This window comes from Salvelinus fontinalis, unplaced genomic scaffold, assembly GCF_029448725.1.
Source record: "Salvelinus fontinalis isolate EN_2023a unplaced genomic scaffold, ASM2944872v1 scaffold_0159, whole genome shotgun sequence".
NCBI lineage: Eukaryota > Metazoa > Chordata > Actinopteri > Salmoniformes > Salmonidae > Salvelinus > Salvelinus fontinalis.
The window spans coordinates 68836-87251 of NW_026600368.1; the positions used below are offsets into that span (position 1 = coordinate 68836).

Consider the following 18416-nt stretch of genomic DNA (forward strand, 5'->3'; position numbering starts at 1 on the left):
AATAGGAGACTGAACATTCACCTCAGTCAATAAGAGACTGAACATTCACCTCAGTCAATAGGAGACTGAACATTCGTCTCAGACAATAGGAGACTGAACATTCACCTCAGACAATAGGAGACTGAACATTCACCTCAGTCAATAGGAGACTGAACATTCACCTCAGACAATAGGAGACTGAACATTCACCTCAGTCAATAGGAGACTGAACATTCGTCTCAGACAATAGGAGACTGAACATTCACCTCAGTCAATAGGAGACTGAACATTCACCTCAGTCAATAGGAGACTGATCATTCACCTCAGTCAATAGGAGACTGAACATTCACCTCAGTCAATAGGGGACTGAACATTCACCTAAGTCAATAGGGGACTGAACATTCACCTCAGTCAATAGGAGACTTAACATTCACCTCAGTCAATAGGAGACTTAACATTTACCTCAGTCAATAGGAGACTGAACATTCACCTCAGTCAATAGGGGACTGAACATTCACCTCAGTCAATAGGAGACTTAACATTCACCTCAGTCAATAGGAGACTGAACATTCACCTCAGTCAATGGGAGACTGAACGTTCACCTCAGTCAATAGGAGACTGAACATTCACCTCAGTCAATAGGAGACTGAACATTCACCTCAGTCAATAGGAGACTGAACATTCACCTCAACACGAGACTTAATATTCACCTCAGTCAATAGGGGACTGAACATTCACCTCAGTCAATAGGAGACTGAACATTCACCTCAGTCAATAGGAGACTGAACATTCACCTCAGTCAATAGGAGACTGAACATTCACCTCAGTCAATAGGAGACTGAACATTCACCTAGGTCAATAGGAGACTGAACATTCACCTCAGTCAATAGGAGACTGAACATTCACCTCAGTCAATAGGAGACTGAACATTCACCTCAGTCAATAGGAGACTGAACATTCACCTCAGTCAGTAGGAGACTGAATATTCAACTCAGTCAATAGGAGACTTAACATTCACATCAGTCAATAGGAGACTGAACATTCACCTCAGTCAATAGGAGACTGAACATTCACCTCAGTCAATAGGAGACTGAACAATCACCTCAGTCAATAGGAGACTGAACATTCACCTCAGTCAATAGGAGACTTAACATTCACCTCAGTCAATAGGAGACTGAACATTCACCTCAGTCAATAGGAGACTGAACATTCACCTCAGTCAATGGGAGACTGAACATTCACCTCAGTCAATAGGAGACTGAATATTCACCTCAGTCAATAGGAGACTTAACATTCACCTCAGTCAATAGGAGACTGAACATTCACCTCAGTCAATAGGAGACTGAACATTCACCTCAGTCAATAGGAGACTGAACATTCACCTCAGTCAATAGGAGACTGAACATTCACCTCAGTCAATAGGAGACTGAACATTCACCTCAGTCAATAGGAGACTGAACATTCACCTCAACACGAGACTCAATATTCACCTCAGTCAATAGGGGACTGAACATTCACCTCAGTCAATAGGAGACTGAACATTCACCTCAGTCAATAGGAGACTGAACATTCACCTCAGTCAATAGGAGACTGAACATTCACCTCAGTCAATAGGAGACTGAACATTCACCTCAGTCAATAGGAGACTGAACATTCACCTCAGTCAATAGGAGACTGAACATTCACCTCAGTCAATAGGAGACTGAACATTCACCTAGGTCAATAGGAGACTGAACATTCACCTCAGTCAATAGGAGACTGAACATTCACCTCAGTCAATAGGAGACTGAACATTCACCTCAGTCAATAGGAGACTGAACATTCACCTCAGTCAGTAGGAGACTGAATATTCACCTCAGTCAATAGGAGACTTAACATTCACATCAGTCAATAGGAGACTGAACATTCACCTTAGTCAATAGGAGACTGAACATTCACCTCAGTCAATAGGAGACAGAACAATCACCTCAGTCAATAGGAGACTGAACATTCACCTCAGTCAATAGGAGACTGAACATTCACCTCAGTCAATAGGAGACTGAACATTCACCTCAGTCAATAGGAGACTTAACATTCACCTCAGTCAATAGGAGACTGAACATTCACCTCAGTCAATAGGAGACTGAACATTCACCTCAGTCAATGGGAGACTGAACATTCACCTCAGTCAATAGGAGACTTAACATTCACCTCAGTCAATAGGAGACTGAACATTCACCTCAGTCAATAGGAGACTGAACATTCACCTCAGTCAATAGGAGACTTAACATTCACCTCAGTCAATAGGAGACTGAACATTCACCTCAGTCAATAGGAGACTGAACATTCACCTCAGTCAATGGGAGACTGAACATTCACCTCAGTCAATAGGAGACTGAACATTCACCTCAGTCAATAAGAGACTGAACATTCACCTCAGTCAATAGGAGACTGAACATTCACCTCAGTCAATAGGAGACTGAACATTCACCTCAGTCAATAGGAGACTGAACATTCACCCCAGTCAATAGGAGACTGAACATTCACCTCAGTCAATAGGAGACTGAACATTCACCTCAGTCAATAGGAGACTGAACATTCACCTCAGTCAATAGGGGACTGAACATTCACCTCAGTCAGTAGGAGACTGAACATTCACCTCGGTCAATAGGAGACTGAACATTCACCTCAGTCAATAGGAGACTGAACATTCACCTCAGTCAATAGGAGACTGAACATTCACCCCAGTCAATAGGAGACTGAACATTCACCTCAGTCAATAGGAGACTGAACATTCACCTCAGTCAATAGGAGACTGAACATTCACCTCAGCCAATAGGAGACTGAACATTCACCTCAGTCAATAGGAGACTGAACATTCACCTCAGTCAATAGGAGACTGAACATTCACCTCAACACGAGACTTAATATTCACCTCAGTCAATAGGGGACTGAACATTCACCTCAGTCAATAGGGGACTGAACATTCACCTCAGTCAATAGGAGACTTAACATTCACCTCAGTCAATAGGAGACTGAACATTCACCTCAGTCAATGGGAGACTGAACGTTCACCTCAGTCAATAGGAGACTTAACATTTACCTCAACACGAGACTTAATATTCACCTCAGTCAATAGGGGACTGAACATTCACCTCAGTCAATAGGAGACTTAACATTCACCTCAGTCAATAGGAGACTGAACATTCACCTCAGTCAATGGGAGACTGAACGTTCACCTCAGCCAATAGGAGACTGAACATTCACCTCAGTCAATAGGAGACTGAACATTCACCTCAGTCAATAGGAGACTGAACATTCACCTCAACACGAGACTTAATATTCACCTCAGTCAATAGGGGACTGAACATTCACCTCAGTCAATAGGGGACTGAACATTCACCTCAGTCAATAGGAGACTTAACATTCACCTCAGTCAATAGGAGACTGAACATTCACCTCAGTCAATGGGAGACTGAACGTTCACCTCAGTCAATAGGAGACTGAACATTCACCTCAGTCAATAGGAGACTGAACATTCACCTCAGTCAATAGGAGACTGAACATTCACCTCAACACGAGACTTAATATTCACCTCAGTCAATAGGGGACTGAACATTCACCTCAGTCAATAGGAGACTGAACATTCACCTCAGTCAATAAGAGACTGAACATTCACCTCAGTCAATAGGAGACTGAACATTCGTCTCAGACAATAGGAGACTGAACATTCACCTCAGACAATAGGAGACTGAACATTCACCTCAGTCAATAGGAGACTGAACATTCACCTCAGACAATAGGAGACTGAACATTCACCTCAGTCAATAGGAGACTGAACATTCGTCTCAGACAATAGGAGACTGAACATTCACCTCAGTCAATAGGAGACTGAACATTCACCTCAGTCAATAGGAGACTGATCATTCACCTCAGTCAATAGGAGACTGAACATTCACCTCAGTCAATAGGGGACTGAACATTCACCTAAGTCAATAGGGGACTGAACATTCACCTCAGTCAATAGGAGACTTAACATTCACCTCAGTCAATAGGAGACTTAACATTTACCTCAGTCAATAGGAGACTGAACATTCACCTCAGTCAATAGGGGACTGAACATTCACCTCAGTCAATAGGAGACTTAACATTCACCTCAGTCAATAGGAGACTGAACATTCACCTCAGTCAATGGGAGACTGAACGTTCACCTCAGTCAATAGGAGACTGAACATTCACCTCAGTCAATAGGAGACTGAACATTCACCTCAGTCAATAGGAGACTGAACATTCACCTCAACACGAGACTTAATATTCACCTCAGTCAATAGGGGACTGAACATTCACCTCAGTCAATAGGAGACTGAACATTCACCTCAGTCAATAGGAGACTGAACATTCACCTCAGTCAATAGGAGACTGAACATTCACCTCAGTCAATAGGAGACTGAACATTCACCTAGGTCAATAGGAGACTGAACATTCACCTCAGTCAATAGGAGACTGAACATTCACCTCAGTCAATAGGAGACTGAACATTCACCTCAGTCAATAGGAGACTGAACATTCACCTCAGTCAGTAGGAGACTGAATATTCAACTCAGTCAATAGGAGACTTAACATTCACATCAGTCAATAGGAGACTGAACATTCACCTCAGTCAATAGGAGACTGAACATTCACCTCAGTCAATAGGAGACTGAACAATCACCTCAGTCAATAGGAGACTGAACATTCACCTCAGTCAATAGGAGACTGAACATTCACCTCAGTCAATAGGAGACTGAACATTCACCTCAGTCAATAGGAGACTTAACATTCACCTCAGTCAATAGGAGACTGAACATTCACCTCAGTCAATAGGAGACTGAACATTCACCTCAGTCAATGGGAGACTGAACATTCACCTCAGTCAATAGGAGACTGAATATTCACCTCAGTCAATAGGAGACTTAACATTCACCTCAGTCAATAGGAGACTGAACATTCACCTCAGTCAATAGGAGACTGAACATTCACCTCAGTCAATAGGAGACTGAACATTCACCTCAGTCAATAGGAGACTGAACATTCACCTCAGTCAATAGGAGACTGAACATTCACCTCAGTCAATAGGAGACTGAACATTCACCTCAACACGAGACTCAATATTCACCTCAGTCAATAGGGGACTGAACATTCACCTCAGTCAATAGGAGACTGAACATTCACCTCAGTCAATAGGAGACTGAACATTCACCTCAGTCAATAGGAGACTGAACATTCACCTCAGTCAATAGGAGACTGAACATTCACCTCAGTCAATAGGAGACTGAACATTCACCTCAGTCAATAGGAGACTGAACATTCACCTCAGTCAATAGGAGACTGAACATTCACCTAGGTCAATAGGAGACTGAACATTCACCTCAGTCAATAGGAGACTGAACATTCACCTCAGTCAATAGGAGACTGAACATTCACCTCAGTCAATAGGAGACTGAACATTCACCTCAGTCAGTAGGAGACTGAATATTCACCTCAGTCAATAGGAGACTTAACATTCACATCAGTCAATAGGAGACTGAACATTCACCTTAGTCAATAGGAGACTGAACATTCACCTCAGTCAATAGGAGACAGAACAATCACCTCAGTCAATAGGAGACTGAACATTCACCTCAGTCAATAGGAGACTGAACATTCACCTCAGTCAATAGGAGACTGAACATTCACCTCAGTCAATAGGAGACTTAACATTCACCTCAGTCAATAGGAGACTGAACATTCACCTCAGTCAATAGGAGACTGAACATTCACCTCAGTCAATGGGAGACTGAACATTCACCTCAGTCAATAGGAGACTTAACATTCACCTCAGTCAATAGGAGACTGAACATTCACCTCAGTCAATAGGAGACTGAACATTCACCTCAGTCAATAGGAGACTTAACATTCACCTCAGTCAATAGGAGACTGAACATTCACCTCAGTCAATAGGAGACTGAACATTCACCTCAGTCAATGGGAGACTGAACATTCACCTCAGTCAATAGGAGACTGAACATTCACCTCAGTCAATAAGAGACTGAACATTCACCTCAGTCAATAGGAGACTGAACATTCACCTCAGTCAATAGGAGACTGAACATTCACCTCAGTCAATAGGAGACTGAACATTCACCCCAGTCAATAGGAGACTGAACATTCACCTCAGTCAATAGGAGACTGAACATTCACCTCAGTCAATAGGAGACTGAACATTCACCTCAGTCAATAGGGGACTGAACATTCACCTCAGTCAGTAGGAGACTGAACATTCACCTCGGTCAATAGGAGACTGAACATTCACCTCAGTCAATAGGAGACTGAACATTCACCTCAGTCAATAGGAGACTGAACATTCACCCCAGTCAATAGGAGACTGAACATTCACCTCAGTCAATAGGAGACTGAACATTCACCTCAGTCAATAGGAGACTGAACATTCACCTCAGTCAATAGGGGACTGAACATTCACCTCAGTCAGTAGGAGACTGAACATTCACCTCGGTCAATAGGAGACTGAACATTCACCTCAGTCAATAAGCTTTCCTGAAAAACAGCAAGTGAGAGAACAAGGGTAAGTTGACATATCCATACATCCCAACATTTACGCCCATTGGTTGAGAGAGAGGAAGGTAAGCATTGCCAGCGTGAGCCCATTGGTTGAGAGGGAGGAAGGTGATCATTGAAAGCGTGAGCCCATTGTTTGAGAGAGAGGAAGGTGATCATTGCCAGCGTGAGCCCATTGGTTGAGAGAGAGGAAGGTGATCATTGCCAGCGTGAGCCCATTGGTTGAGAGAGAGGAAGGTGGTCATTGCCAGAGTGAGCCCATTGGTTGAGAGAGAGGAAGGTGATAACTGCCAGAGTGAGCCCATTGGTTGAGAGAGAGGAAGGTGATCATTGCCAGAGTGAGCCCATTGGTTGAGAGAGAGGAAGGTGATCATTGCCAGCGTGAGCCCATTGGTTGAGAGAGAGGAAGGTGATCATTGCCAGAGTGAGCCCATTGGTTGAGAGAGAGGAAGGTGATCATTGCCAGAGTGAGCCCATTGGTTAAGAGGGAGGAAGGTGACCATTGCCAGAGTGAGCCAATTGGTTGAGAGGGAGGAAGGTGATCATTGCCAGAGTGAGCCCATTGGTTGAGAGAGAGGAAGGTGATCATTGCCAGAGTGAGCCCATTGGTTGAGAGAGAGGAAGGTGATCATTGCCAGAGTGAGCCCATTGGTTGAGAGAGAGAGGAAGGCAAGCATTGCCAGCGTGAGCCCATTGGTTGAGAGGGAGGAAGGTGATCATTGCCAGCGTGAGCCCATTGGTTGAGAGGGAGGAAGGTGATCATTGCCAGAGTGAGCCCATTGGTTGAGAGAGAGGGAGGAAGGTGATCATTGCCAGAGTGAGCCCATTGGTTGAGAGGGAGGAAGGTGATCATTGCCAGATTGAGCCCATTGGTTGAGAGGGAGGAAGGTGATCATTGCCAGAGTGAGCCCATTGGTTGAGAGGGAGGAAGGTGATCATTGCCAGAGTGAGCCCATTGGTTAAGAGGGAGGAAGGTGACCATTGCCAGAGTGAGCCCATTGGTTGAGAGGGAGGAAGGTGATCATTGCCAGAGTGAGCCCATTGGTTGAGAGAGAGGAAGGTGATAACTGCCAGAGTGAGCCCATTGGTTGAGAGAGAGGAAGGTGATCATTGCCAGAGTGAGCCCATTGGTTGAGAGAGAGAGGAAGGCAAGCATTGCCAGAGTGAGCCCATTGGTTGAGAGGGAGGAAGGTGATCATTGCCAGCGTGAGCCCATTGGTTGAGAGGGAGGAAGGTGATCATTGCCAGAGTGAGCCCATTGGTTGAGAGAGAGAGAGGAAGGTGATCATTGCCAGAGTGAGCCCATTGGTTGAGAGAGAGGAAGGTGATAACTGCCAGAGTGAGCCCATTGGTTGAGAGAGAGGAAGGTGATCATTGCCATAGTGAGCCCATTGGTTGAGAGAGAGGAAGGTGATCATTGCCAGAGTGAGCCCATTGGTTGAGAGAGAGGAAGGTGATCATTGCCAGAGTGAGCCCATTGGTTGAGAGAGGGAGGAAGGTGATCATTGCCAGAGTGAGCCCATTGGTTGAGAGAGAGGAAGGTGATCATTGCCAGCGTGAGCCCATTGGTTGAGAGAGAGAGGAAGGTAAGCATTGCCAGCGTGAGCCCATTGGTTGAGAGGGAGGAAGGTGATCATTGAAAGCGTGAGCCCATTGGTTGAGAGAGAGGAAGGTGATAACTGCCAGAGTGAGCCCATTGGTTGAGAGAGAGGAAGGTGATCATTGCCAGAGTGAGCCCATTGGTTGAGAGAGAGGAAGGTGATAACTGCCAGAGTGAGCCCACTGGTTGAGAGGGAGGAAGGTGATAACTGCCAGAGTGAGCCCATTGGTTGAGAGAGAGGAAGGTGATCATTGCCAGAGTGAGCCCATTGGTTGAGAGAGAGGAAGGTGATCATTGCCAGAGTGAGCCCATTGGTTGAGAGAGAGGAAGGTGATCATTGCCAGAGTGAGCCCATTGGTTGAGAGAGAGGAAGGTGATCATTGCCAGAGTGAGCCCATTGGTTGAGAGGGAAGAGGGTGATCATTGCCAGAGTGAGCCCATTGGTTGAGAGGGAGGAAGGTGATCATTGCCAGAGTGAGCCCATTGGTTGAGAGAGAGGAAGGTGATCATTGCCAGAGTGAGCCCATTGGTTGAGAGAGAGGAAGGTGATCATTGCCAGAGTGAGCCCATTGGTTGAGAGAGAGGAAGGTGATAACTGCCAGAGTGAGCCCATTGGTTGAGAGAGAGGAAGGTGATCATTGCCAGAGTGAGCCCATTGGTTGAGAGGGAGGAAGGTGATCATTGCCAGAGTGAGCCCATTGGTTGAGAGAGAGGAAGGTGATCATTGCCAGAGTGAGCCCATTGGTTGAGAGGGAGGAAGGTGATCATTGCCAGAGTGAGCCCATTGGTTGAGAGAGAGGAAGGTGATAATTGCCAGAGTGAGCCCATTGGTTGAGAGAGAGGAAGGTGATAACTGCCAGAGTGAGCCCATTGGTTGAGAGAGAGAGGAAGGTAAGCATTGCCAGCGTGAGCCCATTGGTTGAGAGGGAGGAAGGTGATCATTGCCAGCGTGAGCCCATTGTTTGAGAGAGAGAGGAAGGTAAGCATTGCCAGCGTGAGCCCATTGGTTGAGAGGGAGGAAGGTGATCATTGCCAGCGTGAGCCCATTGGTTGAGAGGGAGGAAGGTGATCATTGCCAGCATGAGCCCATTGGTTGAGAGAGAGGAAGGTGATCATTGCCAGCGTGAGCCCATTGGTTGAGAGGGAGGAAGGTGATCATTGCCAGAGTGAGCCCATTGGTTGAGAGAGAGAGGAAGGTAAGCATTGCCAGCGTGAGCCCATTGGTTGAGAGGGAGGAAGGTGGTCATTGCCAGAGTGAGCCCATTGGTTGAGAGGGAGAGGGGGGATCATTGCCAGAGTGAGCCCATTGGTTGAGAGGGAGGAAGGTGATCATTGCCAGAGTGAGCCTATTGGTTGAGAGGGAGGAAGGTGATCATTGCCAGAGTGAGCCTATTGGTTGAGAGGGAGGAAGGTGATCATTGCCAGAGTGAGCCCATTGGTTGAGAGGGAGAGGGGGGATCATTGCCAGAGTGAGCCCATTGGTTGAGAGGGAGGAAGGTGATCATTGCCAGAGTGAGCCCATTGGTTGAGAGAGAGAGGAAGGTAAGCATTGCCAGCGTGAGCCCATTGGTTGAGAGGGAGGAAGGTGATCATTGCCAGCGTGAGCCCATTGGTTGAGAGGGAGGAAGGTGATCATTGCCAGCGTGAGCCCATTGGTTGAGAGGGAGGAAGGTGATCATTGCCAGCGTGAGCCCATTGGTTGAGAGGGAGGAAGGGGACTGTAAGTCACTCTGGATAAGAGCATCTGATAAATGACTAAAATGTCAAATGCAAATGTTTTACATGCAGATCCTATTACTGTATTGAATATATTTTAAATATTTGCACAGTTCTTTATACAAAAAATCGTTATTTGTTACATTTGACTGTGTAAAACCCAGCTGTACTAAAACAAACTGATTATCTCTAAAATGAAACCATCAAGTCATAGATTTTAAACAAATACATGTCTGTCATTGAACAACCCCATGCCAAGTTTACATAGTGAAAATACACACCAATCTCTTTCATTTCTTTCATTTCTTGAAACAATAAAAGTGAATTTACTAACATCTCTGAAAATGTATATTTATCATTTTGTGATGAAACTCTTCATATATAGCAAGTTGTCTGACTGTAGTCTTCCCTAAGTCATACAGCAGCATGTACTATATTATTCCAGTGTTATTTCACATGTTATTGGGACAGGGGACTGGTGCAACTCTATAGGCTACATTTAGGAAAATAAAATCATGAAAAACGAATCATTGTGGATCATTCTCTTATAGCGGCTGATAGTTGCGATATTACACATTCGTGTGCCAAATAACCACAAAAAAAGCAGTTTCTAAAAACCTGTTGTAATAAAGATGTGTTGTGTGACGTAGACACTACATTTCCCACAAAGCTTTGCATTCGTTCAACAAATCGCTGGTCGCTACAAGAAGTGTAGAAAATATCGAAAATGAGCATTGTGCAATGCATAGAATAAAAACATGCGAATTGTGGGAAATTATAATAGCTTTCTTAACAAGGGAAGACGCTTTGTACGCCGTTGCATGGATACATTTATGAATCTTTTGTCCGTTTTTATAATCGGATAGATCCTGAAAAATAGGCGCTGCTGTTTAGTCGAAATGTAGAAGACCAAAACGGGTCTTTAATTCTAGGTTTACAATCCGCTATTTTCCATTAGACGTGAAGGTAGAAATCATTGATCGGTTCATATGCCTATTCGTTTTTCAGCTGATTTTGTATTTCGTTTTTGAATAATTGTATTGATGGTAGGCTATATTATATCTCGTGCATTATTAATACACTGGTGAATTTCCATCTATGTCAAACTGGGCCATGTTTTATTTGAAACTAGCTTTAATCTCTGAGATTATTTCTCGTTTATTGGATGGACCCCGGTCGTAACCCAGGATGGGGACTGTTTTTCAGCGAAGCGCTGCAACTGGACTCAATCAGCTCCCTCGCAGGGTGGACCGGGAATGGGCCAAAAGTTCATGGACCGACAGACATGTGACGAGGTAGTATCTGCTCTGTTCTACATAGCAGTTAAGACCTGACCTACATACATCGAGCATATTACCAATGTAGAAATAAGATCCACATGTATTGTGCTTCTTTCCTATTTATACTTCGGTTATTCAAACCTTTAGCTTAGGCGTTTCAGCGTTATTTTCATACATGTTGCCCTATTGTAGCCTATATAAACTATTTTATGCCTAAATCCAATGTATTGAATAGCACCAGGATGACGACCAAAAAGAAGCCTTTGCATCCCCAGATGATGATCCCAAGTCTGGACAACACTCACATTCCCACCCCGTCAGCAGACAAGGTACGTCGTCCTGTCCATAGAAAAAATATGACATTATTAACCATTTATATATTAAATAGTCTTTCTATTGATATGATCCTGTCTGAGAGGTGGGGCCCAGAGATTCTGTCTGAGAGGTGGGGCCCAGAGATTCCGTCTGAGAGCTGGGGCCCAGAGATACTGTCTGAGAGCTGGGGCCCAGAGATTCCGTCTGAGAGCTGGGGCCCAGAGATTCTGTCTGAGAGGTGGGGCCCAGAGATTCTGTCTGAGAGTTGGGGCCCAGAGATTCTGTCTGAGAGTTGGGGCCCCGAGATACTGTCTGAGAGTTGGGGCCCAGAGATACTGCCTGAGAGGTGGGGCCCAGAGATACTGCCTGAGAGGTGGGGCCCAGAGATTCTGTCTGAGAGTTGGGGCCCAGAGATCCTGTCTGAGAGCTGGGGCCCAGAGATTCTGTCTGAGAGCTGGGGCCCAGAGATACTGTCTGAGAGCTAGGGCCCAGAGATCCTGTCTGAGAGCTAGGGCCCAGAGATACTGTCTGAGAGCTAGGGCCCAGAGATACTATCTGAGAGCTGGGGCCCAGAGATACTGCCTGAGAGGTGGGGCCCAAAGATACTGCCTGAGAGGTGGGGCCAAGAGATCCTGTCTGAGAGCTAGGGCCCAGAGATACTGTCTGAGAGCTGGGGCCCAGAGATACTGCCTGAGAGGTGGGGCCCAGAGATTCTGTCTGAGAGCTGGGGCCCAGAGATACTGCCTGAGAGTTGGGGCCCAGAGATCCTGTCTGAGAGCTGGGGCCCAGAGATCCTGTCTGAGAGCTGGGGCCCAGAGATACTGTCTGAGAGGTGGGGCCCAGAGATACTGTCTGAGAGCTGGGGCCCAGAGATACTGTCTGAGAGCTGGGGCCCAGAGATACTGTCTGAGAGCTGGGGCCCAGAGATACTGCCTGAGAGGTGGGGCCCAGAGATACTGTCTGAGAGCTGGGGCCCAGAGATACTGTCTGAGAGCTGGGGCCTATAGATACTGCCTGAGAGCTGGGGCCCAGAGATCCTGTCTGAGAGCTGGGGCCCAGAGATCCTGTCTGAGAGCTGGGGCCCAGAGATCCTGTCTGAGAGCTAGGGCCCAGAGATACTGTCTGAGAGCTGGGGCCCAGAGATACTGCCTGAGAGTTGGGGCCCAGAGATCCTGTCTGAGAGCTGGGGCCCAGAGATCCTGTCTGAGAGCTGGGGCCCAGAGATCCTATCTGAGAGCTGGGGCCCAGAGATACTGCCTGAGAGTTGGGGCCCAGAGATCCTGTCTGAGAGCTGGGGCCCAGAGATCCTGTCTGAGAGCTGGGGCCCAGAGATCCTGTCTGAGAGCTGGGGCCCAGAGATCCTGTCTGAGAGGTGGGGCCCAGAGATACTGTCTGAGAGCTGGGGCCCAGAGATACTGCCTGAGAGGTGGGGCCCAGAGATACTGTCTGAGAGCTGGGGCCCAGAGATACTGTCTGAGAGCTGGGGCCTATAGATCCTGCCTGAGAGCTGGGGCCCAGAGATCCTGTCTGAGAGCTGGGGCCCAGAGATCCTGTCTGAGAGCTGGGGCCCAGAGATCCTGTCTGAGAGCTGGGGCCCAGAGATACTGTCTGAGAGCTGGGGCCCAGAGATACTGTCTGAGAGGTGGGGCCCAGAGATACTGTCTGAGAGCTGGGGCCCAGAGATACTGTCTGAGAGCTGGGGCCCAGAGATACTGCCTGAGAGGTGGGGCCCAGAGATACTGTCTGAGAGCTGGGGCCCAGAGATACTGTCTGAGAGCTGGGGCCTATAGATACTGCCTGAGAGCTGGGGCCCAGAGATCCTGTCTGAGAGCTGGGGCCCAGAGATCCTGTAAATCCCCATTGTATAGTAGTTTAGCTATTTTTAGGCTTGAAAAGATATCAGCATGACTGTCATAAAAGCTGCAAATTTATTCTCAAGGGTTGCATCCAAAATGGCACCCTATTCCTTTTTAATAATCTATGTTTGACCTGGGCCCATAGGGAATAGGGTACTGACCTGGGCCCATAGGGAATAGGGTACTGACCAGGGCCCATAGGGAATAGGGTACTGACCAGGGCCCATAGGGAATAGGGTACTGACCAGGGCCCATAGGGAATAGGGTGCTGACCAGGGCCCATAGGGAATAGGGTACTGACCTGGGCCCATAGGGAATAGGGAACTGACCTGGGCCCATAGGGAATAGGGTACTGACCTGGGCCCATAGGGAATAGGGTACTGACCTGGGCCCATAGGGAATAGGGTGCCAGGGCCCATAGGGAATAGGGTACTGACCAGGGCCCATAGGGAATAGGGTGCCAGGGCCCATAGGGAATAGGGAACTGACCTGGGCCCATAGGGAATAGGGTACTGACCTGGGCCCATAGGGAATAGGGTACTGACCAGGGCCCATAGGGAATAGGGTTCTGACCAGGGCCCATAGGGAATAGGGTACTGACCAGGGCCCATAGGGAATAGGGTACTGACCTGGGCCCATAGGGAATAGGGTGCCAGGGCCCATAGGGAATAGGGTACTGACCTGGGCCCATAGGGAATAGGGTGCCAGGGCCCATAGGGAATAGGGTACTGACCTGGGCCCATAGGGAATAGGGTACTGACCTGGGCCCATAGGGAATAGGGTACTGACCAGGGCCCATAGGGAATAGGGTGCCAGGGCCCATAGGGTGCCAGGGCCCATAGGGAATAGGGTGCCAGGGCCCATAGGGAATAGGGTGCCAGGGCCCATAGGGAATAGGGTACTGACCAGGGCCCATAGGGAATAGGGTGCCAGGGCCCATAGGGAATAGGGTACTGACCTGGGCCCATAGGGAATAGGGTGCCAGGGTCCATAGGGAATAGGGTACTGACCTGGGCCCATAGGGAATAGGGTGCCAGGGCCCATAGGGAATAGGGTACTGACCTGGGCCCATAGGGAATAGGGTGCCAGGGCCCATAGGGAATAGGGTACTGACCTGGGCCCATAGGGAATAGGGTGCCAGGGCCCATAGGGAATAGGGTACTGACCTGGGCCCATAGGGAATAGGGTGCCAGGGCCCATAGGGAATAGGGTACTGACCTGGGCCCATAGGGAATAGGGTGCCAGGGCCCATAGGGAATAGGGTACTGACCTGGGCCCATAGGGAATAGGGTACTGACCAGGGCCCATAGGGAATAGGGTGCTGACCAGGGCCCATAGGGAATAGGGTACTGACCTGGGCCCATAGGGAATAGGGTACTGACCAGGGCCCATAGGGAATAGGGTGCCAGGGCCCATAGGGAATAGGGTGCCAGGGCCCATAGGGAATAGGGTGCCAGGGCCCATAGGGAATAGGGTGCCAGGGCCCATAGGGAATAGGGTGCCAGGGCCCATAGGGAATAGGGTACTGACCTGGGCCCATAGGGAATAGGGTACTGACCTGGGCCCATAGGGAATAGGGTACTGACCTGGGCCCATAGGGAATAGAGTACTGACCTGGGCCCATAGGGAATAAGGTGCCAGGGCCCATAGGGAATAGGGTACTGACCTGGGCCCATAGGGAATAGGGTACTGACCTGGGCCCATAGGGAATAGGGTGCCAGGGCCCATAGGGAATAGGGTACTGACCTGGGCCCATAGGGAATAGGGTACTGACCTGGGCCCATAGGGAATAGGATACTGACCTGGGCCCATAGGGAATAGGGTGCCAGGGCCCATAGGGAATAGGGTGCCAGGGCCCATAGGGAATAGGGTGCCAGGGCCCATAGGGAATAGGGTACTGACCTGGGCCCATAGGGAATAGGGTGCCAGGGCCCATAGGGAATAGGGTGCCAGGGCCCATAGGGAATAGGGTACTGACCTGGGTCTTCACTGTGTTTTTGATCTCAGAAGCAGCAAAGAAGACAGAAGCACAAACCAAACATTCCTTCAGTCAAACACAACAGCAACACCTCTGAACTCAGGTGAGCTAGTTTCTCATACTACCACTTCCTGTATCACTCTGTATCATCCTGTATCGTCCTGTATCACCCTGTATCACCCTGTATCACCCTGTATCACCCTGTATCGTCCTGTATCGTTCTGTATCACCCTGTATCACCCTGTATCATCCTGTATCGTCCTGTATCACCCTGTATCACCCTGTATCACCCTATATCACCCTGTATCACCCTGTATCATCCTGTATCATCCTGTATCACCCTGTATCATCCTGTATCACCCTGTATCATCCTGTATCGCCCTGTATCGTCCTGTATCGTCCTGTATCACCCTGTATCGCCCTGTATCACCCTGTATCACCCTGTATCATCCTGTATCACCCTGTATCACCCTGTATCACCCTGTATCACCCTGTATCACCCTGTATCACCCTGCATCATCCTGTATCACCCTGTATCATCCTGTATCACCCTGTATCATCCTGTACCATCCTGTATCATCCTGTATCACCCTGTATCACCCTGTATCATCCTGTATCACCCTGTATCATCCTATATCACCCTGTATCACCCTTTATCACCCTGTATCATCCTGTATCACCCTGTATCACCCTGTATCATCCTGTATCACCCTGTATCACCCTGTATCACCCTGTATCATCCTGTATCACCCTGTATCACCCTGTATCATCCTGTATCATCCTATATCAACCTGTATCGCCCTGTATCGCCCTGTATCGTCCTGTATCATCCTGTATCACCCTGTATCACCCTGTATCATCCTGTATCATCCTGTATCACCCTGTATCATCCTGTATCATCCTGTATCATCCTGTATCACCCTGTATCATCCTGTATCACCCTGTACCACCCTGTATCATCCTGTATCACCCTGTATCATCCTGTATCATCCTGTATCATCCTGTATCATTCTATTTGATACATGACTATGTCTGAGGTGTTCTAACTGTGTCTGTTACTTCAGCCCTCAGGGCCAGTTGGACCCTCCTTCATTGCCCTTGTTATCAGCTTTGGATGGGAAGGAGAGGAGCAGGAGGAGAGAGCAGCAGGAGAGGAGGGAGAGGAGAGAGCAGAGGGAGGCTCAGGTTGAGAAGGAGAGGAGGGAGGCTCAGAGCAGCCATCACGGAGAACAGAAGCAGGCTGTCTCCAGGAGGAGTAGACAAGCTGTGTCCCTTCAGCACAGCCACAGCTCTAGCCACAGCTCCAGCCACAGCTCCCAGGTCCTGCCTGGAGGCGTACCTGTGGGCCAGAGGACAGCCCAGGAGTCTGGGGGGTTGGCTGGCCAGGGAAAGGGTTGTGTAGAGGGGGGAGAGGTGGGTGTAGGGGGGAAAGAGAAGGAAGAAGTGGACATATACAGTGACATAGACACAGACCTGTCTGAATCAGAGAGGCTCCCTCTCCCCTCCTCCCCCTCCTCCCCCCATAACCTCGACCTCCGTCCAGAGGTCATCTTTCCCCGTGACTTCCAGCCTGATCTCCCAGGACCACGAGGCCATGGCCCTGGTCAGTTCAGCTACCCAGATTTCCTCCCTCCGCCCTTCAACTCCTGGAGCCTCTGGCAGCTGGCTGTGTTCTTCCACCCAGAGGGAAGACACCCCCCCCGCTCCAGACCTGCAGGCATGGCGCTGGACAGGTACTCTCCTTACTTTACTTACATTTCTGACTACTTTTATACCAATATGTTATTTTATGATTTATTACTTATTTTTATTGACATAGGGCCCTATTCAGACTTGAGATAAGTTGACTTAACATGGACTTATGTCAATAAAACATGGAGTCTAGTAGCCTAGTGGTTAGAGCGTTGGACTAGTAACCGAAAGGTTGCTAGATCGAATCCCCGAGCTGACAAGGTAAAAATCTGTCGTTCTGCCCCTGAACAAGGCAGTTAACCCACTGTTCCTAGGCCGTTATTGTAAATAAGAATTTGTTCTTAACTGACTTGCCTAGTTAAATACATAAGCCAACTTATCTCTAGTCTGAATCGGGCCCATAGTGTTCTTATCGTGCTTTTTTTTAAGATCGCTTTTTGAGAGGAAACATGTGATTGTACTGTGTACACGATGCTGGATCCTGTGCATGTGACAAACACTGTGTGATTGGATTTAGATACCTGGAGCAGCTACTGCTGCTGGAGTGGCTCCGGATTCAGACGGTTCAGGAGGAGAGTGGGAGTGTGTCCTCTGTTCCAACCAGTCGCTACTGTTCCCACCGCGGTGCACCCTCCCTCCACGGGAGACTCAGCTCTCCTAAATGCATCCTCCAGTGCCAGAGAGCATTCCCTGTTACTCTCCTCTCCTCTCTGTCTCCCTCTGCTGCCCCGCTGTCTGGCTGTACACAATACCACGCTCGCTACCCGCCCTGTACTGGGGCCTGCCGCTCACTCACCTCCCCCCGCCTCAACCCCCTCTCTGACCACCGGGGCCGCGTCTCTCTCCCCAAGAGGAGCTACAGTGAGAGTCGGGTCCACTCTGCTGAGAAGGCTTCTGGGCGTCAGAGTTGTGGGAGCCCTGCCATGGGGATCGGCCACCTGAAACGGATGCAGGCTTTTGGGAACATCCGTAGCCCTGTAGCCGTTAGTCCTACCAGAAGGCAGAGGTCATCGTCTGTAGTCAGGAACCCCAGTTTTGGGTCAGGGTCAGGGACTGGGTCGGGGACTGGGTTGGGGACAGGGACTGGGTCCGGGACTGGGTCAGGGACTGGGTCGGGGACTGGGTCGGGGACAGGGACTGGGTCGGGGACTGGGTCGGGGACAGGGACTGGGTCGGGGTCAGGGACTGGGTCGGGGACAGGGACTGGGTCGGGGTCTGGGTCAGGGACTGGGTCGGGGTCAGGGACTGGGTCAGGGACTAGGACTCTCAGAGGATTTAATTGTGTTGGGTCTGGATCTAGTGGTGCTCTCTATGAAGTCTCCAGTAGCGTGAGAAGGAGGAGAAGTGAATCTGAGCGAAGGAGAGGGACAGGGACTGGGTCTGGGACTGGGTCGGGGTCAGGGACTGGGACTCCCAGAGGATTTAAT

The 18416-nt window shown here is 48.8% G+C and overlaps 1 protein-coding gene across 1 annotated transcript; it reads left to right on the forward strand.

Moving 5' to 3' along the window:
- Positions 1-10516: 10516 nt before the first annotated feature.
- LOC129843762 (uncharacterized) lies at positions 10517-18316 on the forward strand. Its single transcript, XM_055912360.1, has 7 exons — positions 10517-10914; positions 11075-11163; positions 11384-11477; positions 15327-15400; positions 16362-17030; positions 17507-18208; positions 18307-18316. Exons 1-7 carry the CDS (start codon positions 10912-10914, stop codon positions 18314-18316), a joined length of 1641 nt encoding a protein of 546 aa, XP_055768335.1. The 5' UTR covers positions 10517-10911.
- Positions 18317-18416: the final 100 nt, after the last annotated feature.

What these genes read in the sequence shown, in the direction of transcription:
- LOC129843762 (XM_055912360.1), top strand. An exon ending in ACCGACAGACATGTGACGAG is followed by an intron (nt 11,164 to 11,383) that starts GTAGTATCTGCT and finishes TGTATTGAATAG; the next exon opens with CACCAGGATGACGACCAAAA. An exon ending in GCAGGCATGGCGCTGGACAG is followed by an intron (nt 17,031 to 17,506) that starts GTACTCTCCTTA and finishes GATTGGATTTAG; the next exon opens with ATACCTGGAGCAGCTACTGC.